The sequence below is a fragment of the Heterodontus francisci genome, chromosome 8, assembly GCF_036365525.1.
Source record: "Heterodontus francisci isolate sHetFra1 chromosome 8, sHetFra1.hap1, whole genome shotgun sequence".
NCBI lineage: Eukaryota > Metazoa > Chordata > Chondrichthyes > Heterodontiformes > Heterodontidae > Heterodontus > Heterodontus francisci.
The window spans coordinates 70803902-70830771 of NC_090378.1; the positions used below are offsets into that span (position 1 = coordinate 70803902).

Genomic DNA, 26870 nt, shown 5'->3' on the forward strand with positions numbered 1-26870 from the left:
AATTGCAACAACATAAAAGAGACCTCTTGTGAAAGGTCCTTCACACCTTGAAAATATCTCATGTGAATGCTCACAATACTGAAGTGCACACAGCAGGTTCTCTTAAATGGCTTATGTTTGTTGAACAGAGGGATTAAATGATGCTACACAAATCTCTTTCACGCACAAGGCTTTCTGCAATACAAGGTAGTGGATATGCTGAATGATACATGACTTCTGCCTTACAGCTCAGCACCACATTTGGTTCCTTCAGCTCTGCCACCCTCAAATGACAGAAGTTAGGACAGAAACCAGGCAGCGTTAAACCGCTTCTTCAGCATCAGGCAAGTGGCACCAGTTACAGGGTCATCTCATGACCTAACAGTAGGAGGTACAGGACCAGCTCAAATCCAAGAGCCTCGCACTGATACCCACAGACATTTATTCCATCCACTGGGGAATTCCTGACACTGGGGAAACACCTAGAAAAAGCCCAGGAATAGGTTTAAGAAAACATACATAAGTAACATACCATGGCAAACCACAATAGTCACATACATTTATCACATTCGCAATAATAAGTTTAATTGACTTTATTTCAGCTTTGTTTGGAGAGTTTTCTAATGGTACAGAATATGGACACAGCAAATCAAAGGAAAGGTATCTATGCTAGTTGCAGTAGCACAGATGACAATTCTGAGGAAGGTGTAATGTATTGGGTATCAGCGTTGTGTGCAAGTCCATACAATTGTTAATGGATGTTATGGCTGAGACAGGATCTTCACACTAACACCTATCGGAGCCCTTATATCTCTTATAGCCCTATAACTCTTGCTGCCTGTTCAGTTCATCATAGCCAATGTCTTGCTCTTCCTTTACGTGTAAGTGGGCATCCTGTAAAATATCATAATTGTGCATACATATATACGTAAGATTAAGATTTAGTTTAAACTCATGATTGAGGTTTTAGCTTTCCTTTTACTTACACGTGGCTTGTGGATTTGTTCATTTCTAGGATACTTTATGGTTTAATGTGTCAGTTACAATTTATTGTTTAGACTGTGCAGTTCAGCTTCTGCTGAAGGTGCAGGATGTGCGATTCATGCCTGTTGACTTCTTTATGCGACCACATTGTAAAACACAATAGCCAAGATAGCATAGAGGTAAGGAAACACGAGAATGAGCTCCCAGATGATTCGTTACCTGCCTAGATGATAAACATGGTGACCTTCTGGAAGTTTGTTGGAACTATCTCATGTCAAGACCTTTTGTTTACAATAACATTTGTCATGCCTTGATGAATTAGCAAGGACAATGTGCATGACTAGAGGCCTAGAAAGACCTTAAGCTTTCCTTAACAATTTGTACCAAGTCAGGATTGTATCTTTAACCAGAGGAGAAAAGGAGTGATTGTGTATATTATACTGTTTAGAGATATTGGGCTGGATTTTGTTCCCAGCCAATGTCGGGTTCTGTGGTGTGGGGGTCAGCCGGAAAATTGGAACGGCAGCGGCTGCCACGGAACCCGACACCAGGATTGTTGGGCCCGATCTTCCCGGCATTGGCACCTGACTTAGCATATTTAAGTAACACTTTGCATGAATTAAAATATACACCACAGCGATATTACATTCAGTTCCTGATCCTCAGTGCGATGAGCGGCACTCCCGTGCCTTCGCTTTCCCGTCCAGGGAAAGCTGGCACCATCAAGGTGGGGAAAGGGTGAACTCTGCGCTCTGATGGATAATGGGGGGGGTCGAAGGGGCGAACTCTGCACTTTCTGTATCGGGAAGGGGTGAACTCTGCACTCTAGGGGGAGGGGTGAACTCTGCACTCTGGGTAGGGGGGAGGGGGTGAACTCTGCACTCTGGGTAGGGGGGAGGGGGTGAACTCTGCACTCTGGGTGGAGGGGGAGAGGATGAACTCTGCACTCTGGGTAGGGGGGAGGGGGTGAACTCTGCACTCTGGGTGGAGGGGCAGGGGTGAACTCTGCACTCTGAGGAGTGTGAACTCTGCACTCTGGGTGGGGGGAAGGGGTGAACTCTGCACTGTGTTGCGATGGTTCGGGTGGTGGGGGTAAGGGGTGAAATTTGCATTCTGATGGGAAGGTTGTGGGGGGGGGAAGGGGTGAACTGTGCACTCTGACAGGCATGGGAGGAAGGGGTGAACCTGTGTTATGGTGTACTGTTTGCAGGGCTGGCATCCTTTTAAAATGGTGCCAGCACCTGCTCCTTCAACTGATGACACAGTGAATGGCATAGCTGAGGCTGTCCATTCCATGTGAAAGCCACCATTAGTATGTAAAATGGCTGCACGCCGCGTAACCAAGATGGCACGGGTCCCTTGGGTGACGGCTGCCATGTTCCGCGCCCCTCACCAGGAGCAGCGGCGGGAATACAAAATTTAGCCCATTGCGTGCATCAAAAAATTGGTTAAACTCAAGAAAAGGATTAAGTTGTAAACCTATTTGGATATCAGATTCAAATTATCTTACAATTTGCTCCAGATTTTGCTTCTTTGGATGACAAAGTTGTGTGACATGCAGCACACCCCAGCAGAGTTGAACTGGAATACACTGGCTTCTGTCCAGGTATCTGATGTGTTGTTTCAAGATGCCTAAAATATGGTCAATAATGATCCTGGCTCCTGCATAGTCCTCATTGTCCTTGCAGTTCTGGAAAGTCGCGGGATTGTGTGTAGATCATCTGGTGCCATATGGATACCATCAATAATATCTTGGAATATGGGAAATCCTGCACTGTGGAAAACTTGGGGCCTGCTCATTCTGCTGCCACTTTTCAATTGGGAAAGTGATGACGGTGTTTTCCCTGATGAATAACACTGGATGTACCTGTACACTATGAGGTGACTGATGTTGCAGACATCCCCTGGGGCAGCTTGGAATGAGCTGGAAACATGAGGGGTCTTGAATGGCACTAGTAGTTCTATTGATGCTCTGCAGATAGACAATCTAGTCGATAGCACAATTTTGTCACTGTCTCTTGATAAAGTAACATCTGTGAAGACCATTGTAGATATAATGGTGTGGGTAAAGATGAGTGCAAGGCAGTCTGTCTCTGGAGCAAGTAAACCTGTTTACCATTCCTCCTTTTCCTCTTCTTTTGCTTTAAATTCACAAATCGAGAAGAGTGCTCAATCCAAATCCTTGGACATTCCCTGGAGTGGCACAAGGTTGTGAAGGATTTTGCATCTTTTCTCTGGACTTTTAATGCCAGCTTTTAAGGAAAACTAATAGAATGGACTAGAACCCCTAGATTTGTTAGACCTGAACAATATCAGAAGGCATGCTGGAAAGTTGACCAAGTTTGAATGGCATCATGAATATTATTATTGCTTCAGACTGTTGAAAAAAAAGACTTGCATTTATGTCGCACCTTTCATGACCACAGAATGTCCCAAAGTGCTTTACAGCTGATGAAGTACTTTTTAAAGTATAGTCACTGATGTAATGTAGGAAGACTAACTGCTGTGTTTGAGAATTGATGTACGTTTGCGGTGATAAGGAAAAGGTCAGAGATAAAGGTAAACTGTAACAAAGACAGTTGTCCGGTTAGACCTTGGAAAACAGAGAGAAACTATCATACAGAGCAGCAAGCTGTTTTTCCGCTGCAGCAAAGGTATAAAAGCAGCCATTTTAAAGTGATTTCTCAGAGGCAAAGAAAAAGCAGTTCAAAGAAGACGTCAACAATTCTGAGTTTCAAGATGTGCTCCCAGATAAGTTTATAAGCATCTTTATCATTGGATTTGGTACTGGGTAATGAACCCGGCCAGGTGTTAGATTTAGATGTAGGTGAGCACTTTGGTGATAGTGATCACAATTTGGTTAGGTTTACCTTAGCGATGGGCAGGGACAGGTATATACCGCAGGGCAAGAATTATAGCTGGGGGAAAGGAAATTATGATGCGATTAGGCAAGATTTAGGATGCGTAGGATGGGGAAGGAAACTGCAGGGGATGGGCACAATCGAAATGTGGAGCTTATTCAAGGAGCAGCTACTGCGTGTCCTTGATAAGTATGTACCTGTCAGGCAGGGAGGAAGTTGTCGAGCGAGGGAGCTGTGGTTTACTAAAAAAGTTGAAGCGCTTGTCAAGAGGAAGAAGAAGGCTTATGTTAGGATGAGACGTGAAGGCTCAGTTAGGGCGCTTGAGAGTTACAAGCTAGCCAGGAAGGATCTAAAGGGAGAGCTTAGAAGAGCGAGGAGAGGACACGAGAAGTCATTGGCGGATAGGATCAAGGAAAACCCTAAGGCTTTCTATAGGTATATCAGGAATAAAAGAATGACTAGAGTTAGATTAGGGCCAATCAAGGATAGTAGTGGGAAGTTGTGTGTGGAATCAGAGGAGATAGGGGAAGATTTTTCGTCAGTATTTACAGTAGAGAAAGAAAATGTTGTCGAGGAGAATACTGAGATACAGACTACTAGGCTAGATGGGATTGAGGTTCACAAGGAGGAGGTGTTAGCAATTTTGGAAAGTGTGAAAATAGATAAGTCCCCTGGGCCAGATGGGATTTATCCTAGGATTCTCTGGGAAGCCAGGGAGGAGATTGCAGAGCCTTTGTCCTTGATCTTTATGTCGTCATTGTCGACAGGAATAGTGCCGGAAGACTGGAGGATAGCAAATGTTGTCCCCTTGTTCAAGAAGGGGAGTAGAGACAGCCCTGGTAATTATAGACCTGTGAGCCTTACCTCGGTTGTGGGTAAAATGTTGGAAAAGGTTATAAGAGATCGTATTTATAATCATCTTGAAATGAATAAGTTCATTAGTGATAGTCAGCACGGTTTTGTGATGGGTAGGTCGTGCCTCACAAACTTTTATTGAGTTTTTTGAGAAGGTGACCAAACAGGTGGATGAGGGTAAAGCCGTGGATGTGGTGTATATGGATTTCAGTAAGGCATTTGATAAGGTTCCCCACGGTAGGCTATTGCAGAAAATACGGAAGTATGGGGTTGAAGGTGATTTAGTGCTTTGGATCAGAAATTGGCTAGCTGAAAGAAGACAGAGGGTGGTGGTTGATGGCAAATGTTCATCCTGGAGTTTAATTACTAGTGGTGTACCGCAAGGATCTGTTTTGGGGCCACTGCTGTTTGTCATTTTTATAAATGACCTGGATGAGGGTGTAGAAGGGTGGGTTAGTAAATTTGCGGATGACACTATGGTCGGTGGAGTTGTGGATAGTGCCAGAAGGATGTTGTAGGGTACAGAGGGACATAGATAGGCTGCAGAGCTGGGCTGAGAGATGGCAAATGGAGTTTAATGCGGAAAAGTGTGAGGTGATTCACTTTGGAAGGAGTAACAGGAATGCAGAGTACTGGGCTAATGGGAAGATTCTTGGTAGTGTAGATGAGCAGAGAGATCTTGGTGTCCAGGTACATAAATCCCTGAAAGTTGCCACCCAGGTTAATAGGGCTGTTAAGAAGGCATATGGTGTGTTAGCTTTTATTAGTAGGGGGATCGAGTTTCGGAGCCACGAGGTCATGCTGCAGCTGTACAAAACTCTGGTGCGGCTGCACCTTGAGTATTGCGTGCAGTTCTGGTCACCGCATTATAGGAAGGATGTGGAAGCTTTGGAAAGGGTGCAGAGGAGATTTACTAGGATGTTGCCTGGTATGGAGGGAAGGTCTTACGAGGAAAGGCTGAGGGACTTGAGGTTGTTTTCGTTAGAGAGAAGGAGGAGGAGAGGTGACTTAATAGAGACATATAAGATAATCAGAGGGTTAGATAGGGTGGATAGTGAGAGTCTTTTTCCTCGGATGGTGATGGCAAACACGAGGGGACATAGCTTTAAGTTGAGGGGTGATAGATATAGGACAGATGTCCGAGGTAGTTTCTTTACGCAGAGAGTAGTAGGGGCGTGGAACGCCCTGCCTGCAACAGTAGTAGACTCGCCAACTTTAAGGGCATTTAAGTGGTCATTGGATAGACATATGGATGAAAATGGAATAGTGTAGGTCAGATGGTTTCACAGGTCGGCGCAACATCGAGGGCCGAAGGGCCTATACTGCGCTGTAATGTTCTATGTTCTAAACTTTAGAGTGTTTAGTGTTTAGAGATACAGCACTGAAACAGGCCCTTCGGCCCACCGAGTCTGTGCCGACCATCAACCACCCATTTATACTAATCTTACACTAATCCCATATTCCTACCACATCCCCACCTGTCCCTATATTTCCCTACCACCTACCTATACTAGTGGCAATTTATAATGGCCAATTTAACGACCAACCTGCAAGTCTTTTGGCTTGTGGGAGGAATCCGGAGCACCCGGAGAAAACCCATGCAGACACAGGGAGAACTTGCAAACACCACACAGGCAGTACCCAGAATTGAACCCGGGTCACTGGAGCTGTGAGGCTGCGTGCTAACCACTGCGCCACTGTGCTGCCCCTGTTTGGTTTTATTGACAATAAGACATATTATTTGGAAACATTTTTCTATACAGGTTGATTCTTACCCCTCGTACCTAAAAAAGTAGAGTTTTAAAAAATCTACAATTGTTTGATGTGTGTAATTGATTGAGATTCCAAATTCTGCACTATGTATTACAGGAAAAACTCTTGCATTGATGGATATTGGCTAGGAAGGTGCAAGCTTAATCCTAAATCTGTGCTCAGCCATGACAGATATACAGGTGATATGATTGAACTTGGCATCACTAGAAGGGAATAGTTGGTCAGAGTTCCTGCTCCTTATTGCTAGCTAATGTCTCCTTTTTGAAGGTATTTGCGGTATATTTTGTGTGAGAACAGGATGGGGCTCAGCTGTGGCACCCCCACCACCCTCCACCACTACCACCTCCCCACCCCTCCCCATCCCCCCTGACCCTCCACCACCCCAACACCACAGTTGAACAGTCTTCAAACTCGGTCATTATGAATGACCATTTAGGTGATGTACTGGAGAGTTGTTATATCCTGGAACAGGGTTCAGCAACCTTTTTTTATCTGAAAGGCTTTTTAAAAAAAAATGCCTAAAATAAAAACTGTTGGGAGCTGCAAGATGAAAAAAAGAGAATGGAGTAAAGGCATAAGCATACTTTGAGAGGAAAAAATTGTTTATCGAGACTCTAAGGAACATTATGCACTTATTTGATGCTGTAAAAAATCATTTGCTTTAACTTCTCGCTGGCGCTTATAAGAATGACCACCGTTACTACAGAATTTCGTGTAATTTCAATCTTGGACCAAAATCCAGTTTCTATGTCCCAGGAATAGGTAAAAAGCTGTTACTTTTATTTTTAAAGTTGAATCTTGATGCTTCTCAAGTCTTCAATTTGCCTTCAGCTTTATCGTTTTCCTGGAGAATCATAACGGCACGTTTCCTTTAACTTCTCGGTGGATATATTTCAGCAAAGGTTTTGAGCTTTGCTGACAATTGCTGGGCAGAATTTGATTTTTTTTGTTAAAATGAACCATTTCATCCCATATCAGACATATGTGAGTCCTTTCTCGGAAATCAGAGGTATATGCACATTAAAACAACATTTTTTTTATTTTGGCATCTTTTAGTGTTGGTTAAGTCTATTCAAATGCCAAACCACTTTGGAAGCCTGACAGCATAGAAACTAACTTTTTGATTAAACAAATGAAGAACTGAATAATGCCATCAAGCAGTTCTTTGATTTGTCATTTTCTTGACTTAATTTTTTAAGGCTTTTTTATGCTGACCCCTGTCCTGGAACTATATTGTAACAGTCATTGCCTTCAAGAGAAAACTTTGAAAAAAACCATGGTTATTAGGGTTGTGGATGTGAGCAGCATTTTTGTCCAGTATGTGCCAATATTGTGACATTCCTACTTTGTGCTGAGAAAACAGGAGTATAATTGACAACTATACATCCAGATGATAAAGTTTCCAGATAAAGCCTGACCAGAATGTCTGGCGAATTCGAGATAACTGGCAAAATAACTGCTGTCAAAGAAGTTTATTTTAATGTTTGGACGGAATGTCTATTTCGTGTAAGTGTCACAAACTTGGCAGATGAGTGTTCAGCTGTTATCTATCATTTCTTGCAATAGAAGAGAGCAGAGTTCTTTTGGATAAATAGGGTTGGCGTTATTTTCTGTGCATTTTAAAATAATTTTTAAAATGCTATTTTTTCCCCTTTTATCTTTCCTGCTGTCCTGAAAATGTTGACACTTGTTGGGTTTGGTCATCATATCTTAACCTATACTAAAGTGTTTTGCAGCAAGGGTCACTGAGTAGCGATCAGCTGCAAAAACTTGGCTGATTTATGCCAATTCTGAGCCTAGGGAATACTGAGAACAAGTACAGCACCCTAACTGCAGGCCTGGCTGAGATTGCCTAGATCAGCCCAGAGGCACAATCGAATTTGGGATATGTTTTTTTAAAAACAAATCACAAAAGATACCAGTTTTTGAGCTGACAAATTTACTCCTATTTACTGAAGTATTGCACAATGTATCTGTAAAATTATCTGACTGGAATTTGCTGTGCCTCATTTTTGTATTTGTAGTTCTACAGTGAATTGGTTCTAAAGGTCAACTATTGAGTTCCATAGCTTTTTAAAAAGTACCATTTGAGAATTTATCATTATTTCCATGCTATGTTTTGGCCTATTATATTCGAGCAATAGTCCAGGAGTTGCTTCTGAGCTGGTTTCTAGATGTATGTTTCCACACTGTGAACATTAGAATTTTGTTCAGGTTGTCGCCTTTCATTTTCATGAAACAAACATTGAAAAAGGACATGATCCAAATATTTAAAATGTTGAGCAGAATGGATACTGTGGATATAAACAAATTGTTTAACTTGGAATATGAGCACAGAACTAGAACATACAAATTAAAAATTAACAAAATTCAAGCAAAACCTGAGATAAGAAGAATTATTTCCACTGAGTCGTGATTGTGCAGAATAGACTCTCAACTAATAAAGTTAATGTGTGGATTCAATTTTTTGAAAGCGAGCAGGACAAATACTGGTTATGAGGGCTACAATTAAAGAAAAAAATGTATTTATATAGCGCCTTTCATGAGCACTGGACGGCTCGAAGTGCTTTACAGCTGTTATGGCCGCAGGGTGAGGGGTTTGGGTGGCTCCCACTGTTCAACTCCCATCTGACCGCAGCAAGTGTTTTTGTTATTAGGGTTTTAACCCCTTTGTATTTTATTTGTCAAATGAACAGACAGTGACAGGTTTTCTTGTAGGTTTAAACAGAAGATTAATCACTTAGTGATCAATACGCCTTATCCCGAAATTGTCACAACCGCATCCACGCATGCATTCACTCGCTCACACATATACATACACACACACACGAAGAGACAGATAGAGAGGAAAAGGGGTAAGTGTTTTTTAAATGAGGTAGGGGTTCGGGGTTCATGGTAAACCTGTTGAATTCTCTCAGAGGTCATCTTCTCTTTGGTTGTAGGCCTGAGATGTTTGTAGATTTCTCTGTTGGTTGAAAGTTCAGTTTGAAGACAGGATCACTTCCAATTCACTGCTTCAAAAGTTGAAAATGTAGAATTTACAGCTCTCTCTCCTCTCTCTCTCTCTCTCTCTCTCTCTTCAGGGAGCTACCTTTAAAGCTAAAAGTTTCTCACATCTCGCCTCTGCTGGGAGGCTGGGATTTTCCTCTCTGTGGTGACCGACAATGGCCCAGGATGTGGCTACTTCATGCCTTCTTTGTTTCAGAAGAACCCATTTAATTCAAAAATGTCTCTTGATGGGTTCAGGATGGGTGTAATTGACACCTCTTCACTTTGAATGTTATCTTTTGTGTTTGCAGGCAGTTTTAATATACAAAGCCAGGTCTTTTAACCTTTGGCAGCCATGTTTTAGCACAGTGTCCACTTTTTAAAAGAAAAGACCATTTTTATAACTCTTCAGGATGAGTTATGTATTTTCAATCACTGCACTTTGCATGAATATAACACAGCCAATGAAGTACTATTGATGTATAGTCACTCTTGTAACGAAGGAAATATGGCAGCCAATTTGTGCACAGAACGATCCCACAAAAAGCAGTGTGTTAATGGCCAGATGATCTTTTTTTTTGTGTTGTTGTTTGAGGGATAACTCCTCGAAAGCATGCCCTGGGATCTTCTACAACCACCTGAGACGGCAGACAGGACTTTTGTTTAACGTCTCATCCAAAAGGCAGCACCTCTGACAGTGCAGCACTCCCTCAGTACTGCACTGGAGCATCAACCTTTGATTTTTCTGCTCAAGTCCTGGAGGTGGATTTGAACCTGTAACATTCTGACACAGAGGCAACTGAGCCATAGCTGACACATAATTAAGAATTGTGGAGAATATTGAATACTCTGGAATAAATATATCTTGCGTGGGTTGACATATGTCTCTATGTATTTTTCTCAGCAATCGTTGTTATTGGAGAAATGTTCAGAACACAGGGATGAGTCACAACTACGAAAAAAAAGCAAAATACTTTGGACGCTGGAAATCTGAAACAAAAACTCAAATTGCTGGAAACACTCCAGGTCAGGCAGCATCTGTGGAGAGTAAAACAGAGTTAATGTTTCAGCAGAATCTTTCATTAGAAATGTAATAGGCTTAGAGCAAGTGAAAGGGGGGAGGGGGAAGGTCTGTGCTGGGGTTGAGCGCAGGAGACATTAAATGACAAAAGGTTTCATGGTATAAAACCAAGAAAAGAAACAAATATGTGTCCGGATGAGGTGTAAATGGCATGATAGCAGCAGTCCGAACAGAAAGTAAAGGGATTAAAAAAAGAAACAGAGGGGGTGGGGTTGGGGGCGGTGGTGGTAATAAAAAACACAAACCAGCAAAATAAAACGACAAAAGAAAAAGTGATGCAGAGGTTGTGATCTAAAATTATTGAACTCAATGTTGAGTCCAGAAGGCTGTAAAGGGATATGAGTGTTGCCTTCATTCCAGCATTTAGTATATAAAGTCTACTTCTCAACACAGAGTTGCTTAATTCAGATTATCTGGTTATTTAATTATTTTCAAGCATCAGATTTCTACTTTGGTGCATTATTTATATTTAATTCAAATTTTTGGATAATTGAAATTCCTAAGTGCAAAATAACATTCAAATTATCAGGGCTGGACTATCTTTAAGGTTTCAGATGTGCATTTTTCAAGCAAAAGTCAAATTATACTATTGGATTTGGCAAATTGGATTCCAGATTGAAATGTGATGAAAATAGTTTACATGTAAAGTACAGATTAAATTCATTGTCAATTAAAAATCTTTCTTTAATTTGTCCAAATTTTCTCTTTAAAATAATTTATTTAGTTCCTATGGTCTCTCCTCTTGTAACATAAAATGAGCAGCAAGACTTCAAAACTGTTACCATGAAATTGTGGAGCAAGTGTACTTTTTAATTAATGTCTCTTACTCATTTGCTTTAAGGTGTTAAATACTGGTGCCAGTGTGAGTACTGTTTTTCTAGCAAAAGAGGATAAAAATTGCCAGTATAACCAATAACATGGCTTTTCCAGTAACTTTTTATGAATTTTTGAAAACATGAAATGGTATTGTATTTTAGTGGTTGGATAAATGTAAGGTACTGAAGATCTTCCAGTTTCTCGGGAGCAATGCGTAATCTGACTCTGCACCTCTATTCCAGGTGAAAATTGGGTCAAAAATATGTAGGCGCAAGTACATGGCAACTGCATTCCAGTGGACTTGCAGCAGTGTGAAGCTATGGTGTAATACACTGATATCAGTAATAGTTATTCAGATTCTTTGAGTTTGTCTGTGTGTGTTGGACAACTTACTAATATATGGCTGTGTACACTTCCTGCCTATAAAACCTTATTCCACGATGTCACATTTTCATCTCCACTGCTCTATTCCAAGTGCATTCCAAGTGTTGATTATTTTTGTGTGAAGAACTTCCTGATATAATGCATCTAGTGGAATAAATTGTCAATAATGTGGATTAATTTAATGAAAGCTAGTACGGATTTGTTAAAGGTACATCATGTTTAACTAACTTGATTGAGTTTTTTGATGAGGTAACAGCAAGAGTTGATGAGGGTAATGCAGGTGATGTGGTGTACATGGACTTTCAAATGGTGGTTGATAAAGTGCCACAAACAGGCTTGTCAGCAAGGTTAAAGCCCATGGAATAAAAGGGAAAATGATGGCTTCGATAGGAAGTTGGCTGAGTGACAGGAAACAAGAATAGTGATGAACGGTTGTTTTCGGACTGGAGGAAGGTATATAGCGGATTTCACCAAGGGTTGGGATTAGGACCACTGCTTTTCTTGATCTATATTAATGACCTAGACTTGGGTGTGCAGGGCACAATTTCAAAATTTGCGGATGACACAAAACTTGGAAGAATTGTGAACTATGCGAAGAATAGTGATGAACTTCAAGAGGGCGTAGACAGGCTGGAGGAATGGGTGGACAAGTGGCAGATGAAATTTAATGGAGAGAAGTGTGAAGTGATGCATTTTGGTAGGAAAAACAAGGAGAGGCAATATAAAATGAAGGATATAATTCTAAAGGGGTGCGGGAGCAAAGGGACCTAGGGGTATCGTGCACAAATCGTTTAAGGTTGCAGGGCAAGTTGAGAAAGCAGTTAATATGGCATACGGGATCCTGGACCTTTTAAATAGGGCCATAGAGTATGGAAACAAGTAAGTTATGGTGAACCTGTATAAAACTCAGTTTCAGCCTCATCTGGAGTGTTGTGTCCAATTCTGGGCACCATACTTTAGGAAAGATGTGAAGGCATTAGAGTGTGCAGAAAAGTGGCGCCGTGGTTAGCACCGCAGCCTCACAGCTCCAGTTGTCTGGGTTCAGTTCTGGGTACTGCCTGTGCGGAGTTTGCAAGTTCTCCCTGTGACTGTGTGGGTTTCCGCTGGGTGCTCCGGTTTCCTCCCACAGCCAAAGACTTGCAGGTTGATAGGTAAATTGGCCATTGTAAATTGCCCCTAGTGTAGGTAGGTGGTAGGAGAATTGAGGGAAGATAGGGATGTGGTAGGGGACGTGGGACTAATATAGGATTAGAATAAATGGGTGGTTGATAGTCGACACAGATTCAGTGGGCCGAAGGGCCTGTTTCAGTGCTGTATTTCTCTATGACTCTAATGGCTCCAGAAATGAGGGACTTCAGTTATGTGGGTAGATTAGATAATCTGGGGCTGATCTCCTTAGAGAAGAGAAGATTAATGCGCTCTCTTGTCAGTGTGCTATTAGTATTAAATGAGAAAAGTAGATTCTGGGCCAAAGTAACAGGAGTTTATTTACAGGGGTCTTCTTACTAGGGTATCTACATGAACACTGAGCAGCACGAAGTACAGACCAGCAACATCACATCCTGTGATGCTGCTTTAAGGTCTGTATACATTAACTACCCAGCAACAGCTTATATACATCTCTTCACAAGTCTCTGACTTCATTCGTCAGGTGTGAAATGCTGTGAGGTTTTCATGACTCTGCCATAGCATGTTCTTCTTTCACTTGTTTGGGGTATTGAGTCTTTAGTTCTTCCACACATTCCTATGTGTGAGTGGAACTATCGGATGACTCATGTTCACTGTCGTCTGGGTTATTTGTTGTTGTTTGTGTCACTGCTTCATCAGATGTGATGTCACAAGTCTGTACGTCATGCTGAAGTGTGAAATGAAACCAGTAAATCTTCTGTAGAGTTGCTTGTGAGCAGAGCAGCAGAAGCCCTGGAGTGAGTGGGGAAGTCCACAGAAGGCAGTGCAGGAAATGGAGGATAGGTTAAAAACTAAGGCTGGTTAAGGAGCAGAGGCTAGTTCAGAGCAGAATGGTGGAGAGCGAGCAGACTTGCTCGAGGTCATTTGGCTCAATACCTTTGGGCTAATGAAGGGGGATAAAGATCAACCAAAATTCTTGCTTCTAATTGCTGTGGATAATTGCTGAAAAGTGTATTTAGATGGATGTCGGGTGAGGACAGCATTGGGATTGATGGTGATGTGCTAATACTGGTTAGGCTCACACATAACTCAAAATGATTATTCAGGTGAGGTATCAAAAATGTTACTGCACACACAGAAGTCCAGAGAAGTGCCTTAAGAAAAGTGGCAATTTTTAAAAAATAGGCATAATAATTGTCTTAATTGCCTATCTGATGACATTTGATCATGTCATCTCTTGAACACTTTTCCTCTTTGCTCCATCATATGGAAACATGAACAAAATTGGTCAAAATGACAGAATTGGAGCCAGACTTGCAATCTGAACATCAGTACAGTTCATATTTGAAATGAATATCTATATCATTTTAAGTGACTGATGAAACACCTGATATGAGCAGGAGTATGTGATGAAAAGCCATGAACAGTGATTTGGATCCATTGATATATTGACCATGACACTCCCATGACTTCTTTGGACGAACCACAAGCAATCAGCTTATCGGTGGGGTGCAAACAGTAATTATTTCATTGGTACGTTTTCCCACCCGGTTTTCTACAATCCACGGATGTCAGCCACCAACCAATACTTCTCCTAATTGGCCAGTCTTCATGTGTTACCCTAGATGGTGAGCTTTGACAATGGTTGGCGACACAGACAGGCCATTCTTTCCTCGCCACACTTGTACTTTGACAGAAGGTGACTAAATATTCATAAGGAGCACAAATTCTGCATGTGTTCCTTTCCTTCCAAGGCCAGGGAAGGTTAAGACCAATCAGTCCACCTGATCAACACCCGAGCTAAGATCAACTAACAGCACAGACTTGCGAATGAACCTCGAAGCTTCTTGATCTGTATGGCTTAGTAGCACACTAAACAACACAGTATAATTATCAAGGTGCGTGCACTGTGCAGGGAGTTCCTGTTGGAGTGTAGATATGTTGTTTTGTTTCAGAAAATGCTGAAAATACTCAACAGATCTGGCAGCATCTGTGGAGAAAGTAACAGATCTGGCATTTCAGGTCCGTGACCTTTCTTCATCACTCGGTCTGATGAAAGGTCATCGACCTGAAACACTGGGCTAAATTATATTCTCCCGCCGCTGGAGTGGCGGCAGATGAAAAAAATGGGGGCCCACACATGCAATCTAGCATGCAGCAGCTCATTATATTATAGAGGGTGGCTGCACCCCCCTCCCCCCCATCACGTGACGGGGGCAGCCTTGGCGACGCTGTCAATGGCATCGCCTGTTACTGCGCAGACACTGGCGCCATTTTTAAAGGGCTGCCAGACCTGCATTGACAGATGGCAGTTGACCCTGTTTTCCTTCCTCCCTCCCCCCCCCCCCCACTGCAACAAAAAAGTAACGTTTGACCCCCCCACAACTACAGCAGAAAAGCCCTCATTACCCTTTTTCCATTCCAACTGCACAAAGTGCAGAGTTTGTTTTTATTCGCTTGTGGGATGTGGGCGTCATTGACTAGGCCAGCATTTATTGCCCATCCCTAATTACTCTTGAACTGAGTGGCTTGCAAGGCTATTTCAGAGGACATTTAAGAGCCAACCACATTACTGTGGGTCTGGAGTCACATGTAGGCCAGACCAGGTAAGGGCAGCAGATTTCCTTCCCTAAAGGACATTAGTGAACCAGATGGGTTTTTAACAACAATCAGCAATGGTTTCATTGTCACCAGCTTTTAATTCCAAGCTTATTAATTGAATTCAAATTCCACCAGCTGCCATGGTGGGATTCGCACCCATGTCCCCAGAGCATTTGCCTGGGCACTGGATTACTAGTCCAGTGACAATACCACTGCGCCACCATCTCCCCCTTTCACTCCCCCAACTGACCTAAGTGCAGAGTTCAACCCTTCACCCCCACCACTACACTGGCAATGCAGAGTCCCCCCCTTCCCCACCTCGATGGTGCCAGCTTTCCCTGGTCGGGAAAGTGAAGGTGCGGGAGTGCCGCACGTCGCTTGGAAGATCAGGAACTGCCGGTAAAATCACTCCGGCTTCCATTTAAACGTATTTAAATAGATGATTTGAATATTGAAATCTGGGTTCAGCTGCAGAGCGGCGAATGTGCCACCATGGAGCTTCCCCACTGTCGAGAAGATTGGGCCCAGCATTCCCAGCGTCAGGCTCCATGGTGGGCCGCTGTCCCTCCGATCTTCCAGCACCCACCCACCCACCCCCCCGCCCCCCCCCCCCCGCCAACATGAAGCCCGCATCGGGAGCCCAACAAAATTCAGCCCGTTAACTCAGTTTCTCTCTCCACAGATGTTACCTGACTTGCTAAGTATTTCCAGCATTTTCTGGTTTTATTTCAGATTTCCAGAATCTGCAGTATTTTGATTTTTATGATTTGTTTCTCTTTGTTTAACCATAAAGACAATTAATTACTAATCCGCCTGAATCCAGTGTAGCTTTGCCTTGTAAGTTATGAAATCTGCGGTCCAGATTTTGCTGTTAGCCTCACTGCTATTCTTATCACAAAATTGGGTCTATCGTTTTCAGCTGCAAGAGTTCGTTGTTGGCCAACTAACTGAAAATTTTGTTTAGATATTCGCCAATAGTGTTTAAATAGCTTTCCAGTTATAGTGTGTCATACGTAGCATACCCTTACTGGAATTTGTGCCAATTTTTGTGGAATTTCCCATTTGAGTAACTCATTAAAGCAAAACTATCAGTTTCTTTGAATATGGTTGTGAATTCAGTGAAACAGGAAATGAATGTTTTGGTAAAACATCAAAGTGTTTTCCCACTTATAGTACAAACACTCGGGATAGCTATTGATACCACATGCAGAGCTGGTTGACTAATTTCTGCAGATGAGTTTAAAAGAAATATGTGGGAAGTGGGCTTCCCCTGAGGGTTTTGTGTATAAATGCAACTTGTGATGTGAGAAAAAGGCATCCCACCTTCAATTCCTCATCCAGATGATGTCATTTGGGCCGATGACTTTGGTACCTCTGGACTAGGGAGGAAAATATTCAATGGGGGTTCTCGCGCCTTATTGTGATCTGGTGCTTTCTGGTGGAAAGCATGTATGTGGACATGAACTGGGGCCATTCCAACAGTGAATAGCTTTCCTGGACTTGCCATTGAAAGGCAGTTACTTTGTTGAGATAAAAACAATAAATGCTGGAACCACTCAGCAGGTCTGGCAGCATCTGTGAAAAGAGAAGCAGAGTTAACGTTTCGGACCCTTAAAACCTATCTCTTTGGTCAAGCATTTTGTCACCTCTTTTCACATCTCCTTACGTGGCTTAGCATCAAATCTTGTTTAATCTTATTTTATAATGGCTCTTTGAAGTGCCTTGGCACATCTTACTAAGTTAAAGGCACATTGTTGTAATCATATAGAAACATAGAAAATAGGAGCAGGAGTAGGCCATTCGGCCCTTCAAGCCTGCTCCGCCATTCATTATGATCATAGCAGATCATCCAACTCAGTTACCTGTTCCCACTTTCTCCCCATATCCTTTGATCCCTTTCGCCCCAAGAGCTATATCTAACTCCTTCTTGAAAACATACAATGTTTTGGCCACAAATGCTTTCTGTGGTAGCAAATTCCACAGGCTCACCACTCTCTGGGTGAAGAAATTTCTCCTCATCTCAGTCCTGAAAGGTTTACCCCGTATCCTTAGACTATGACCCCTGGTTCTGGACTCCCCCACCAACAGGAATATCCTTCCTGCATCTACTTTGTCAAGTCCTGTTAGAATTTTATAGGTTTCTATGAGATCCCCCCTCACTCTTCTGAACTCCAGCGAATATAATCCTAACCAACACAATCTCTCCTCATATGTCAGTCCCGCCATCCCAGGAATCAGTCTGGTAAACCTTCGCCGCACATCCTTCGCAAGAACATCCTTCCTCACATAAGGAGACCAAAACTCCACACAATATTCCAGGTGTGGCCTCACCAAGGCCCTGTATAATTGTAGCAAGACATCCCTGCTCCTGTACTCGAACCTTCTTGCTATGACGGCCAACATACCATTTGCCTTTTTTACCACCTGTTGCACCTGCATGCTTACCTTCAGTGACTGATGTGCGAGAACACCCAGGTCTCGTTCCATATTCCCCTCTCTCAGTTTATAGCCGTACAGATAATAATCTGCCTTCCTGTTTTTGCTACCAAAGTGGATAACCTCACATTTGTCCACATTATACTGCATCTGCCATGCATTTGCCCACTCACTTAACTTGTCCAAATCACCTTGAAGCCTCTCTGCATCCTCCTCACAACTCACCCTCCCACCCAGTTTTGTGTCATCTGCAAATTTGGAGATATTACATTTAGTTCCCTCATCTAAATCATTAATATATATTGTGAATAGCTGGGGCCCTAGCACCGATCCCTGCGGTACCCCACTAATCACTGCCTGCCATTCAGAAAAAGACGCGTTTATTCCTTCTCTTTGTTTGCTGTCTGCCAACCAATTTTCTACCCATCGCAATACACTACCCCCAATCCCATGCGCTTTAATTTTACACGCTAATCTCTTATGTGGGACTTTGTCAAAAGCCTTCTGAAAGTCCAAATAAACCACATCCACTGGCTGTCTCTCATCAACTCTACTAGTTACATCCTCGAAGAATTCTAGTAGATTTGTCAAGCATGATTTCCCTTTCGTAAATCCATGCTGACTCTGTTCAATTCTATTACTGTTCTCCAAGTGCTCTGCTATAAAATCTTTTATAATGGACTCTAGAATTTTCCCCACTACTGACATCAGGCTGACTGGTCTATAATTCCCTGTTTTGTCTCTACCTCCCTTTTTAAATAGTGGGGTTACATTAGCTACCCTCCAATCTGTAGGAACTGTTCCAGAGTCTATAGAATCTTGGAAGATGACCACCAATGCATCTACTATTTCTAGGGCCAGTTCCTTAAGTACTCTGGGATGTAGATTATGAGGCCCTGGGGATTTATCAGCCTTCAATCCCATCAATTTTCCCAACTCCATTTCTCTACTAATACTGATTTCCTTCAGTTCCTCCCTCTTACTAAACCCTGTGTTCCACAACATTTCTGGTATGATATTTGTGTCCTCCTTTGTGAAGACAGAACCAAAGTATGCATTTAGTTAGTCAGCCATTTCTTTGTTCCCCATAATAAATTCCCCTGTTTCTCACAGTAAGGGATCTACATTTGCCTTCACCAATCTTTTTCTCTTCACATACTTTTAGAAACTTTTACAGTCAGTTTTCATGTTCCCCGCAAGCTTACTCTCATACTCTATTTTCCTCTTCTTAATCGATCCCTTGGTCCACCTTTGCTGAATTATAAACTGCTCCCAATCCTCAGGTCTGTTGTTTTTTCTGGCGAATTTGTATGCCTCTTCCTTGGATCTAATGCTATCTCTAACTTCCCTTGTAAGCCATGGTTTGGCTACCTTTCCCATTTTACTTTTGCGCCAGACAGGAATAAACAATTGTTGCAGTTCATCCATGCGCTCTTTGAATGTTTGCCATTGCCTATCCACCGTAATCCCTTTAAGTAACGTTTCCCAATCCATCATGGCCAACTCACGCCTCATACCTTCGTAGTTTCCTTTATTAAGATTCAGGACCCTAGTCTCAGAATCAACTACGTCACTCTCCATCTTGATGAAGAATTCTATCATATTATGGTCACTCATCCCCAAGGGGTTTCGCACCACTAGATTGTCAGTTATTCCTCTCTCATTACACAATACCTAGTCTAGGATGGCCTGTTCTGTAGTTGGTTCCTCAATGTATTGGCCCAGAAAACCATCCCGTATACACTCCATGAATTCCTCCTCTATGGTATTGTGACTAATTTGATTTGCCCAATCTATATGCAGATGAAATTCACCCATAATTACAGATTTTCCTTTATCGCATGCGTCTCTAATTTCCTGTTTAATGCCATTCCCAACATCACCACTACAGTTTGGGGTCTATATACAACCCCCACTAATGTTTTTTGCTCCTTGGTGTTTCTCAGCTCTACCCATACAGATTCCATATCCTTCCTCACTATTGCGTTAATTTCCTCTTTAACCAGCAATGCAACTCCACCACCTTTTACTTTTTGTCTGTCCTTCCTAAATACTGAATATCCCTGGATGTTCATTTCCCATCCCTGGTCACCCTGCAGCCATGTCTCCATAATCCCAACTATATCATACCCGTTTACATCTAATTGCACGATTAATTCATCCACTTTATTGCGAATGCTCCATGCGTTAAGGCACAAAGCCTTAAGGCTTGTCTTTTTAACATTACTTGTCCCCTTCCCACAATTTTTCACTGTGTCCCTGTTTGATTCTGGCCCTTGATTTCTCTGCCTATCACTTTTCTTATTCCACTTACTGTCTTTTGTTCTTGTCTTTGATTCCCCCCTCCTCTGACTCTTTGCAAAGGTTCCCATCCCCCTGCCATTTTAGTTTAAACCCTCCCCAACCACTCTAGAAAATACTCCCCCTAGGACATCAGTCCCGGTCCTGCCCAGTTGTAACCCATCCAGTTTGTGCTGGTCTCACCTCCCACATAACCGGTCCCAATGTCCCAGGAATCTAAAACCCTCCCCCTCGCACCATCTCTTCAGCCACGTATTCATCCGATATATCTTGCTATTTCTACTCTTACTAGCACGTGGCACTGGTAGTAATCCTGAGATCACTACCTTTGAGGTCCTACTTTTCAACTTATTTCTTAGCTCCCTATATTCTACTTTTAGGATCTCATCCTTTTTTTTACTTATGTCATTTGTACCAATGTGTACCACGACCACTGGCTGTTCACCCTCCCCCTTCAGAATGTCCTGTAACCGCTCTGGGACATCCTTGACCCTAGCACCAGGGAGGCAACATACCATCCTGGAGTCTCGTTTGCAGCCACAGAAACACCTATCTGTTCCCCTTACAATTGAATCCCCTATAACTATTGCATTCCCACACTTTTTACTCCTCCCCTGTGCAGCAGAGCCAACCGTGGTGCAAAGAATTGAGCTGTTGCTGCTTTCCCCTGAGAGGTCATTCGCCCCAACAGTATCCAAAGCAGTATATCTGTTTTGCAGGGGAATAGCCACAGGAGATTCCTGAACTGCCTGCCTAGTCCTCTTGCTCTGCTTGGTGGTCACCCATTCCCTTCCTGCCTGTGGAGTCTGAGCCCATGACACTCTCCACCTCACGGATGCTCCACAGTGTCCCCAGCCGCCGCTCCAGCTCTAAAACCCGGGCTTCCAGGAGCTGCAGCTGCACATATGCTGGTCCCGGGCAGTGGAATTGTTCCCGGCTTCCCACATAGAGCATGAGGAGCACACCACGGCTTTGAGCTCTCCTGCCATGACTTAACCATTTAAATTAAACCTTTTGGAAGATGCTTAATATCAAATAATATCAATTACTCGAGGGCCCTTCTTCCCTGGTCCTCGTTACTACAGAACTCCCTGAAAAAAACACTACTTACTATATATGAAAATTAGCTGTAGACCTTTCTTACCTTCGTTACTAAGCCAGCTATTTCCAGCTATTCCCTAACAGCAGTTATTCACTAACCAATCACCTTGCAGCTTTCCTGTGATGTCACTGTTGATGTTTTTCTCAGACACACCAGACTGTGTCTGTGCTTATCCTCCCAGGTTCATATATTCCGTGCAACCATGCAACCTGCTGTGAAAAATCTGTGAAAATGGAAAAATAGTAGATCTCATTGTGCACCCAGTTTTTTGATGGTTCTGTGTGTGTGTGTTGCATTCTTTGTGATAAGACTTCTATGTGGCATAGTGTTACAGCCTTCATCAGAGAGGGTGGATATATAGGGTCAGAGTCCTCACTCATTTAGAATTCAAAATCCAGTCCTCATTCCTGAGGGGAGTTTGATGGAGTTTGCTTTCTAGTTTCACTCTTTCTAAACATGCAGGAAGAGAGAAACCAGAGGGCGAATTCATTGTCAGAATGCCCCCATGCATTTCACCAAAATGAAGAATGTTAATACTGGGAATTGGAACAATTTGCGATTTCAGTCAACTTCAGCATCAGTAACTCTAAAGTCAATAGCATAGGTGAGATGGATAGTAAAGATACCTTTGCTAGGTCAATTAATACACTATATCCAATCCTAGAATAATATCCATTACCATGAAGGTGGGCTTAGGACACAGCTTGTTGCTGTCTATTACAGACCATCCAGATATCATTTTGCTGTCAAATTCTCCCTCCCTGGTCTCTTTCCTCCAGCCCCATCTGCGAAATGCTGCAACCATTGATTGGCATCACCCTCCTAAAGTGGGACTTTAACCTGTGTTTGCTCCCACTCCAGCGTGACAAGTTCCAGTTCCCATACTTGTCATCCTTATGGCTTCTCCAAATGAGATTGGCTTATGAAGTTCAGATTTGTATTGTGCGTTGTCATCGACTAGGAGCTGGGTTGAGACTGTCAAACACATTTATTGTAGTAAAAGCAAAACACTGCAGATGCTGGAAATCTGAAATAAAAACAGAAAGTGTTGGAAGTACTCAGCAGGTCTGGCAGCATCTGTGGAGAGAGGAACAGAGCTAACATTTCAAGTCTGATATGACTCTTTTTCAGAATTTTTATTGTGGGACTGTTATAACCAACATAGACAGCAGACTTCCATCCTATCAGCCTGGTTTCAGTTGGAGGGTAATTTTAACCTAATTTGCAAAGTGGGACACCCCAGGGAATGGGTGAAATATTGTTTTTACACCCCACCCAATATCACTCTCCACTGACTTAAATGGAAAGTAAAATTGGCCAGGGTGTCAAACCATTGTTGCACCTGATCCCATCAGTTAAAATTGCCCCTATAAGTAGCAGAGGGTGAAAGGACAGTGTGCTAAGCCCTGCGCTACCCAAGTTCTGCTGCACTCCATTTCCCTTTCTGTGAAATGAGTGAAATAATATTTTGACTTTGAATCTTTCTGCAGAATCTAAATGTAAGTGGACCCATGCCATGGCCTTTTGCCTGAAAAAGAGAAGATCAAACATGTTGCAAATACTTGAGACAACTCCGGAGAAAGGCATGGAAGTGTTTATGTACGTGTCTAATTCATCCATAAAATGCCTCGAGGGCGAGCATATTGCTGAAGAGTTGTGTATTGAAGCTGCCAAGAAATGTGGTAAGAATGTTGATATATTTTTATTGCAGATTTTTTTCCAAGAACGTACAAACATACAAGCATTTGAAAATGACAGACAGGAAATGACCTATTGGTCCATCTGCCTGTTCCACAGTGCATTGATGCTTCACGCATAACAATACCTACACTGCCCACCCATCCCAGCCATGTGATCTCCTGGGAGTGACATAAAAACCCAGGACAAAGAAGTGTAAAATTCCTCTCTGGTTCCCTTTGGCGATCAAAACTAGTGCAGGAGAGCAACCTCGCTTGAAGGAATACAGAAAATCAGCATTCACTGCGTGAGCTGGCAACATGTTCCATAGGTCTGCTATTCTATGTGAAAGGAAGAACTGCCTGACATTTCATCTGGTTCTGCCCTTACATAGTTTCATAAATATGACCCCTGGTATCCCTAACTTACTCAGTTGAAATAATTGGTCCACATAAACAAAGCCTTTACATTATTTTATAAACCCTGATCAAATCATCCCTGAGTCTGCTCTTCTCTACAGTGTAGAGTTCCAGCTCCTTGAGCTTATCTTGGTAACTCAAATATTTTGAACTGTGAATTTATCTTGTGGCCCTCCTATGCACCCTTTCCAATGTCTTACTTGCAGAAATCAACAAGCGCATGGGAAAGGCTTCCACTGCTATGTCCAGACTGGCCAAGAGAGTGTGGGAAAATGGCGCACTGACACGGAACACAAAAGTCCGAGTGTATCAAGCTTGTGTCCTCGGTACCTTGCTCTATGACAGCAAGGCCTGGACAACATACGTCAGCCAAGAGCGACGTCTCAATTCATTCCATCTTCGCTGCCTCCGGAGAATACTTGGCATCAGGTGGCAGGACCGTATCTCCAACACAGAAGTCCTCGAGGCGGCCAACATCCCCAGCTTATACACACTACTGAGTCAGCGGCGCTTGAGATGACTTGGCCATGTGAGCCGCATGGAAGATGGCAGGATCCCCAAAGACACATTGTACAGCGAGCTCGCCACTGGTATCAGACCCACTGGCCGTCCATGTCTCCGCTTTAAAGACGTCTGCAAGCGTGACATGAAGTCCTGTGACATTGATCGCAAGTCGTGGGAGTCAGTTGCCAGCGTTCACCAGAGCTGGCGGGCAGCCATAAAGGTGGGGCTAAAGTGTGGCGAGTCGAAGAGACTTGGCAGTTGGCAGGAAAAAAGACAAAAGCGCAAGGGGAGAGCCAACTGTGTAACAGCCCCGACAAACAAATTTTTCTGCAGCACCTGTGGAAGAGCCTGTCACTCTAGAATTGGCCTTGATAGCCACTCCAGGCGCTGCTCCACACACCACTGACCACCTCCAGGCGCTTACCCATTGTCTCTCGAGATAAGGAGGCCAAAGAAGAAGGAGAAGAAGACTATCTTCCACCACTTGAGGAGACTATAATTGGACATGGTATTCTGAGGCCCAACCACAGTCTTTTATAAGGACAATATGGTGTGCTTTGTCTTATAGTGAATTATCCTGTGAATAAACCCTAGAACCCTCTTCACTTTGGCTATAGCTTCACAACATTGATGCATCCAGATCTCTGTCTTTCCTCACTGGTTTTAATTCTTTTCCCTGTATGTATGTTTAGCATTTGAACTGCCAGGTGCATAACAATACACTTTTCTCAGTAAATCATTTACCAAACATGACCCCAATCCCTCAACACATCTAGATCTGCTTGCAGTAGTTGAGCATTCTCTTGGTATATTCTACAAGAGGCTGGGCACATAGCCAAGGTTTTCATCAGTGACCCCATAGCTGGCTGTCAGGAAGGATGGGGAAACATTCTGGCATGATTCTGCAGTTCACTATTACTTCCATATTCTTTTTTGCAGCTGATGGTTTATAAATATTTCATGGAACTACCCTTCTCACAATGCTCAAATTCAAAACTGAGAAGATGGAGACTTGCATCTGTGTCCATTCCCATGACACAACATTCTGTGTTATACAATAATGATGCCTCAAGAATCTTTTAAACTGGTCGATTTCCCATGGCGTTGCATCGGGAGTGTCAAGAAACTGAACCAGACCAGCCACAAAAATGGCATGGGCTACGAGAGCAGGTCAGAGACTGGGTATTCTGCAGCAAGTGGCTCATCTCCTAACTCCCCAAAGTGTCATGCAGACCCTCACCTGCCAAGAATGAGACATATTAATTTTGTCATACGAACATTGATTTTAAACAGTTGCTGGAGTGAAGAAATGACTTGTTTGAAGATCACCAGACACTAGGCTGGAAGGACATTTGCATACTCAGAGATGCTGCTTGCGGAGACAAAGGACTATTCCCTGCTCCAATTAACCCAAGTAGATTTTGATCAGCCATTGAAGGTGTAAGGAAGGGCATTCCTGCTGAGATGATACAAGCCACAGAGCCAGGACTGGTTAAACCGGCTGGTCACATGACTAACTGGCTGGTCCAGGTTTTTTTGAACTAGCCACAACACAGTTTGAATTCAGAAGGCAGTGTACAACTGAAGCTGGAACAAGGAAGCCTCTCTCTCTCTCTCTCTGTCTCGCTCTCTCTGTCTCGCTCTCTCTGTCTCGCTCTCTCTGTCTCGCTCTCTCTGTCTCGCTCTCTCTGTGTCTCGCTCTCTCTGTGTCTCGCTCTCTCTGTGTCTCGCTCTCTCTGTGTCTCTGTGTCTCTCTCTGTGTCTCTGTGTCTCTCTCTGTGTCTCTGTGTCTCTCTCTCTGTGTCTCTCTCTCTGTGTCTCTCTCTCTGTGTCTCTCTCTCTGTGTCTCTCTCTCTGTGTCTCTCTCTCTCTCTCTGTGTCTCTCTCTGTGTCTCTCTCTGTGTCTCTGTGTCTCTCTCTCTGTCTCTCTCACTCCCCCCCACCTCCCCCCAAGCCATGGAAGACACAATAGACCTCAATAGAGAAAAGACTCCAACATCGGAACAAGTTGAAGCATGAACTGGGCACCAATGAATTGCAAGACTTACCGGCAACCAAAGACTCCACATTGAACTTAAAGGACTGTAACTACCAGATATTGCCTCAAACTTTTCCCCTTTATTCCTTCTACTTTCTTTGTCTCTATCTGCATGTGTGTTTATTGCATATGCATGCTAGCGTGGTCGCGTCGCATATTCGTAGTTGTTAACTGGATTAGAGTTTAAGATTAATAAACTTCTACCTTTCTTGTTTAAATCTAAACAAACCTGTTTGATTTCTTTGCCTTACAATTGGAGCAGTGAACAAGGATTCACTGAGGGGGAGCTAAAAACACAGTGTTTTTAAAATTAAACCCTGTTATGGTTAAACCAGGCAAAGGCTGAGAGGGAACCCCTAGACACCACCTCACCTGGTTGTAACAAAGGTCTCGCCACTACCTACCAGGCAGAAGTCAGGAGTATGATTGGATCCTCACCACTTGCCTGAATCTCAAGAGTTTCGACACCATCTAGGATAAAGCAGTTCTGAAGAAGGGTCACTGACCTGAAACGTTAACTCTGCTTCTCACTCCACAGATGCTGACAGACCTGCTGAGTATTTCCAGCATTTTTTGTTTTTATTTCGGATAAAGCAGTCTGTTTGATTGGCATCTCATTCACTAACCTAAAGATCCCACCACCTTCTTCCTTGTTTCTGGTTTCCTCTTCCCACTTCCATGTTTTTTAAAAATTCATTCTCAAGAGGTAGGTGTCGATGGAAAGGTGAGGTGAAGGGCTATGGTTTAGTGTAGGCCACTAAAAAAGTTAAAAAGTATAGGTGAAACTAGAGAGGAAAGTCAAAAGTTCAGAGTAAAACGAACCATAGTAGCGCATTTTAAAACTTGATTATTGGGGTGTGGGCGCTGCTGACAAGGCCAACGTTTATTACCCATACAATGTTGCCTTTGAGAAAGTGGTGGTGAAACTTCTTGAACCATTTCA

The 26870-nt window shown here is 43.0% G+C and overlaps 1 protein-coding gene across 8 annotated transcripts in view; it reads left to right on the top strand.

Moving 5' to 3' along the window:
- The window catches only part of jak1 (Janus kinase 1), a 149109-nt gene that overhangs the window by 30472 nt on the left and 91767 nt on the right, over positions 1-26870 (top strand). For 4 of the 8 annotated variants that reach the window (XM_068037304.1, XM_068037307.1, XM_068037305.1 and 1 more), the window contains one exon: positions 22780-22971. The exons of 1 other annotated variant lie outside the window; for it this stretch is intronic. In XM_068037304.1, coding sequence (XP_067893405.1) covers positions 22780-22971 — 192 coding nt within the window. Of the gene's footprint in view, positions 1-227; positions 324-10344; positions 10467-22779; positions 22972-26870 lie in introns of all 8 variants that reach the window. 3 more of the 8 variants (XM_068037301.1, XM_068037302.1, XM_068037306.1) reach the window with 2 other exon arrangements.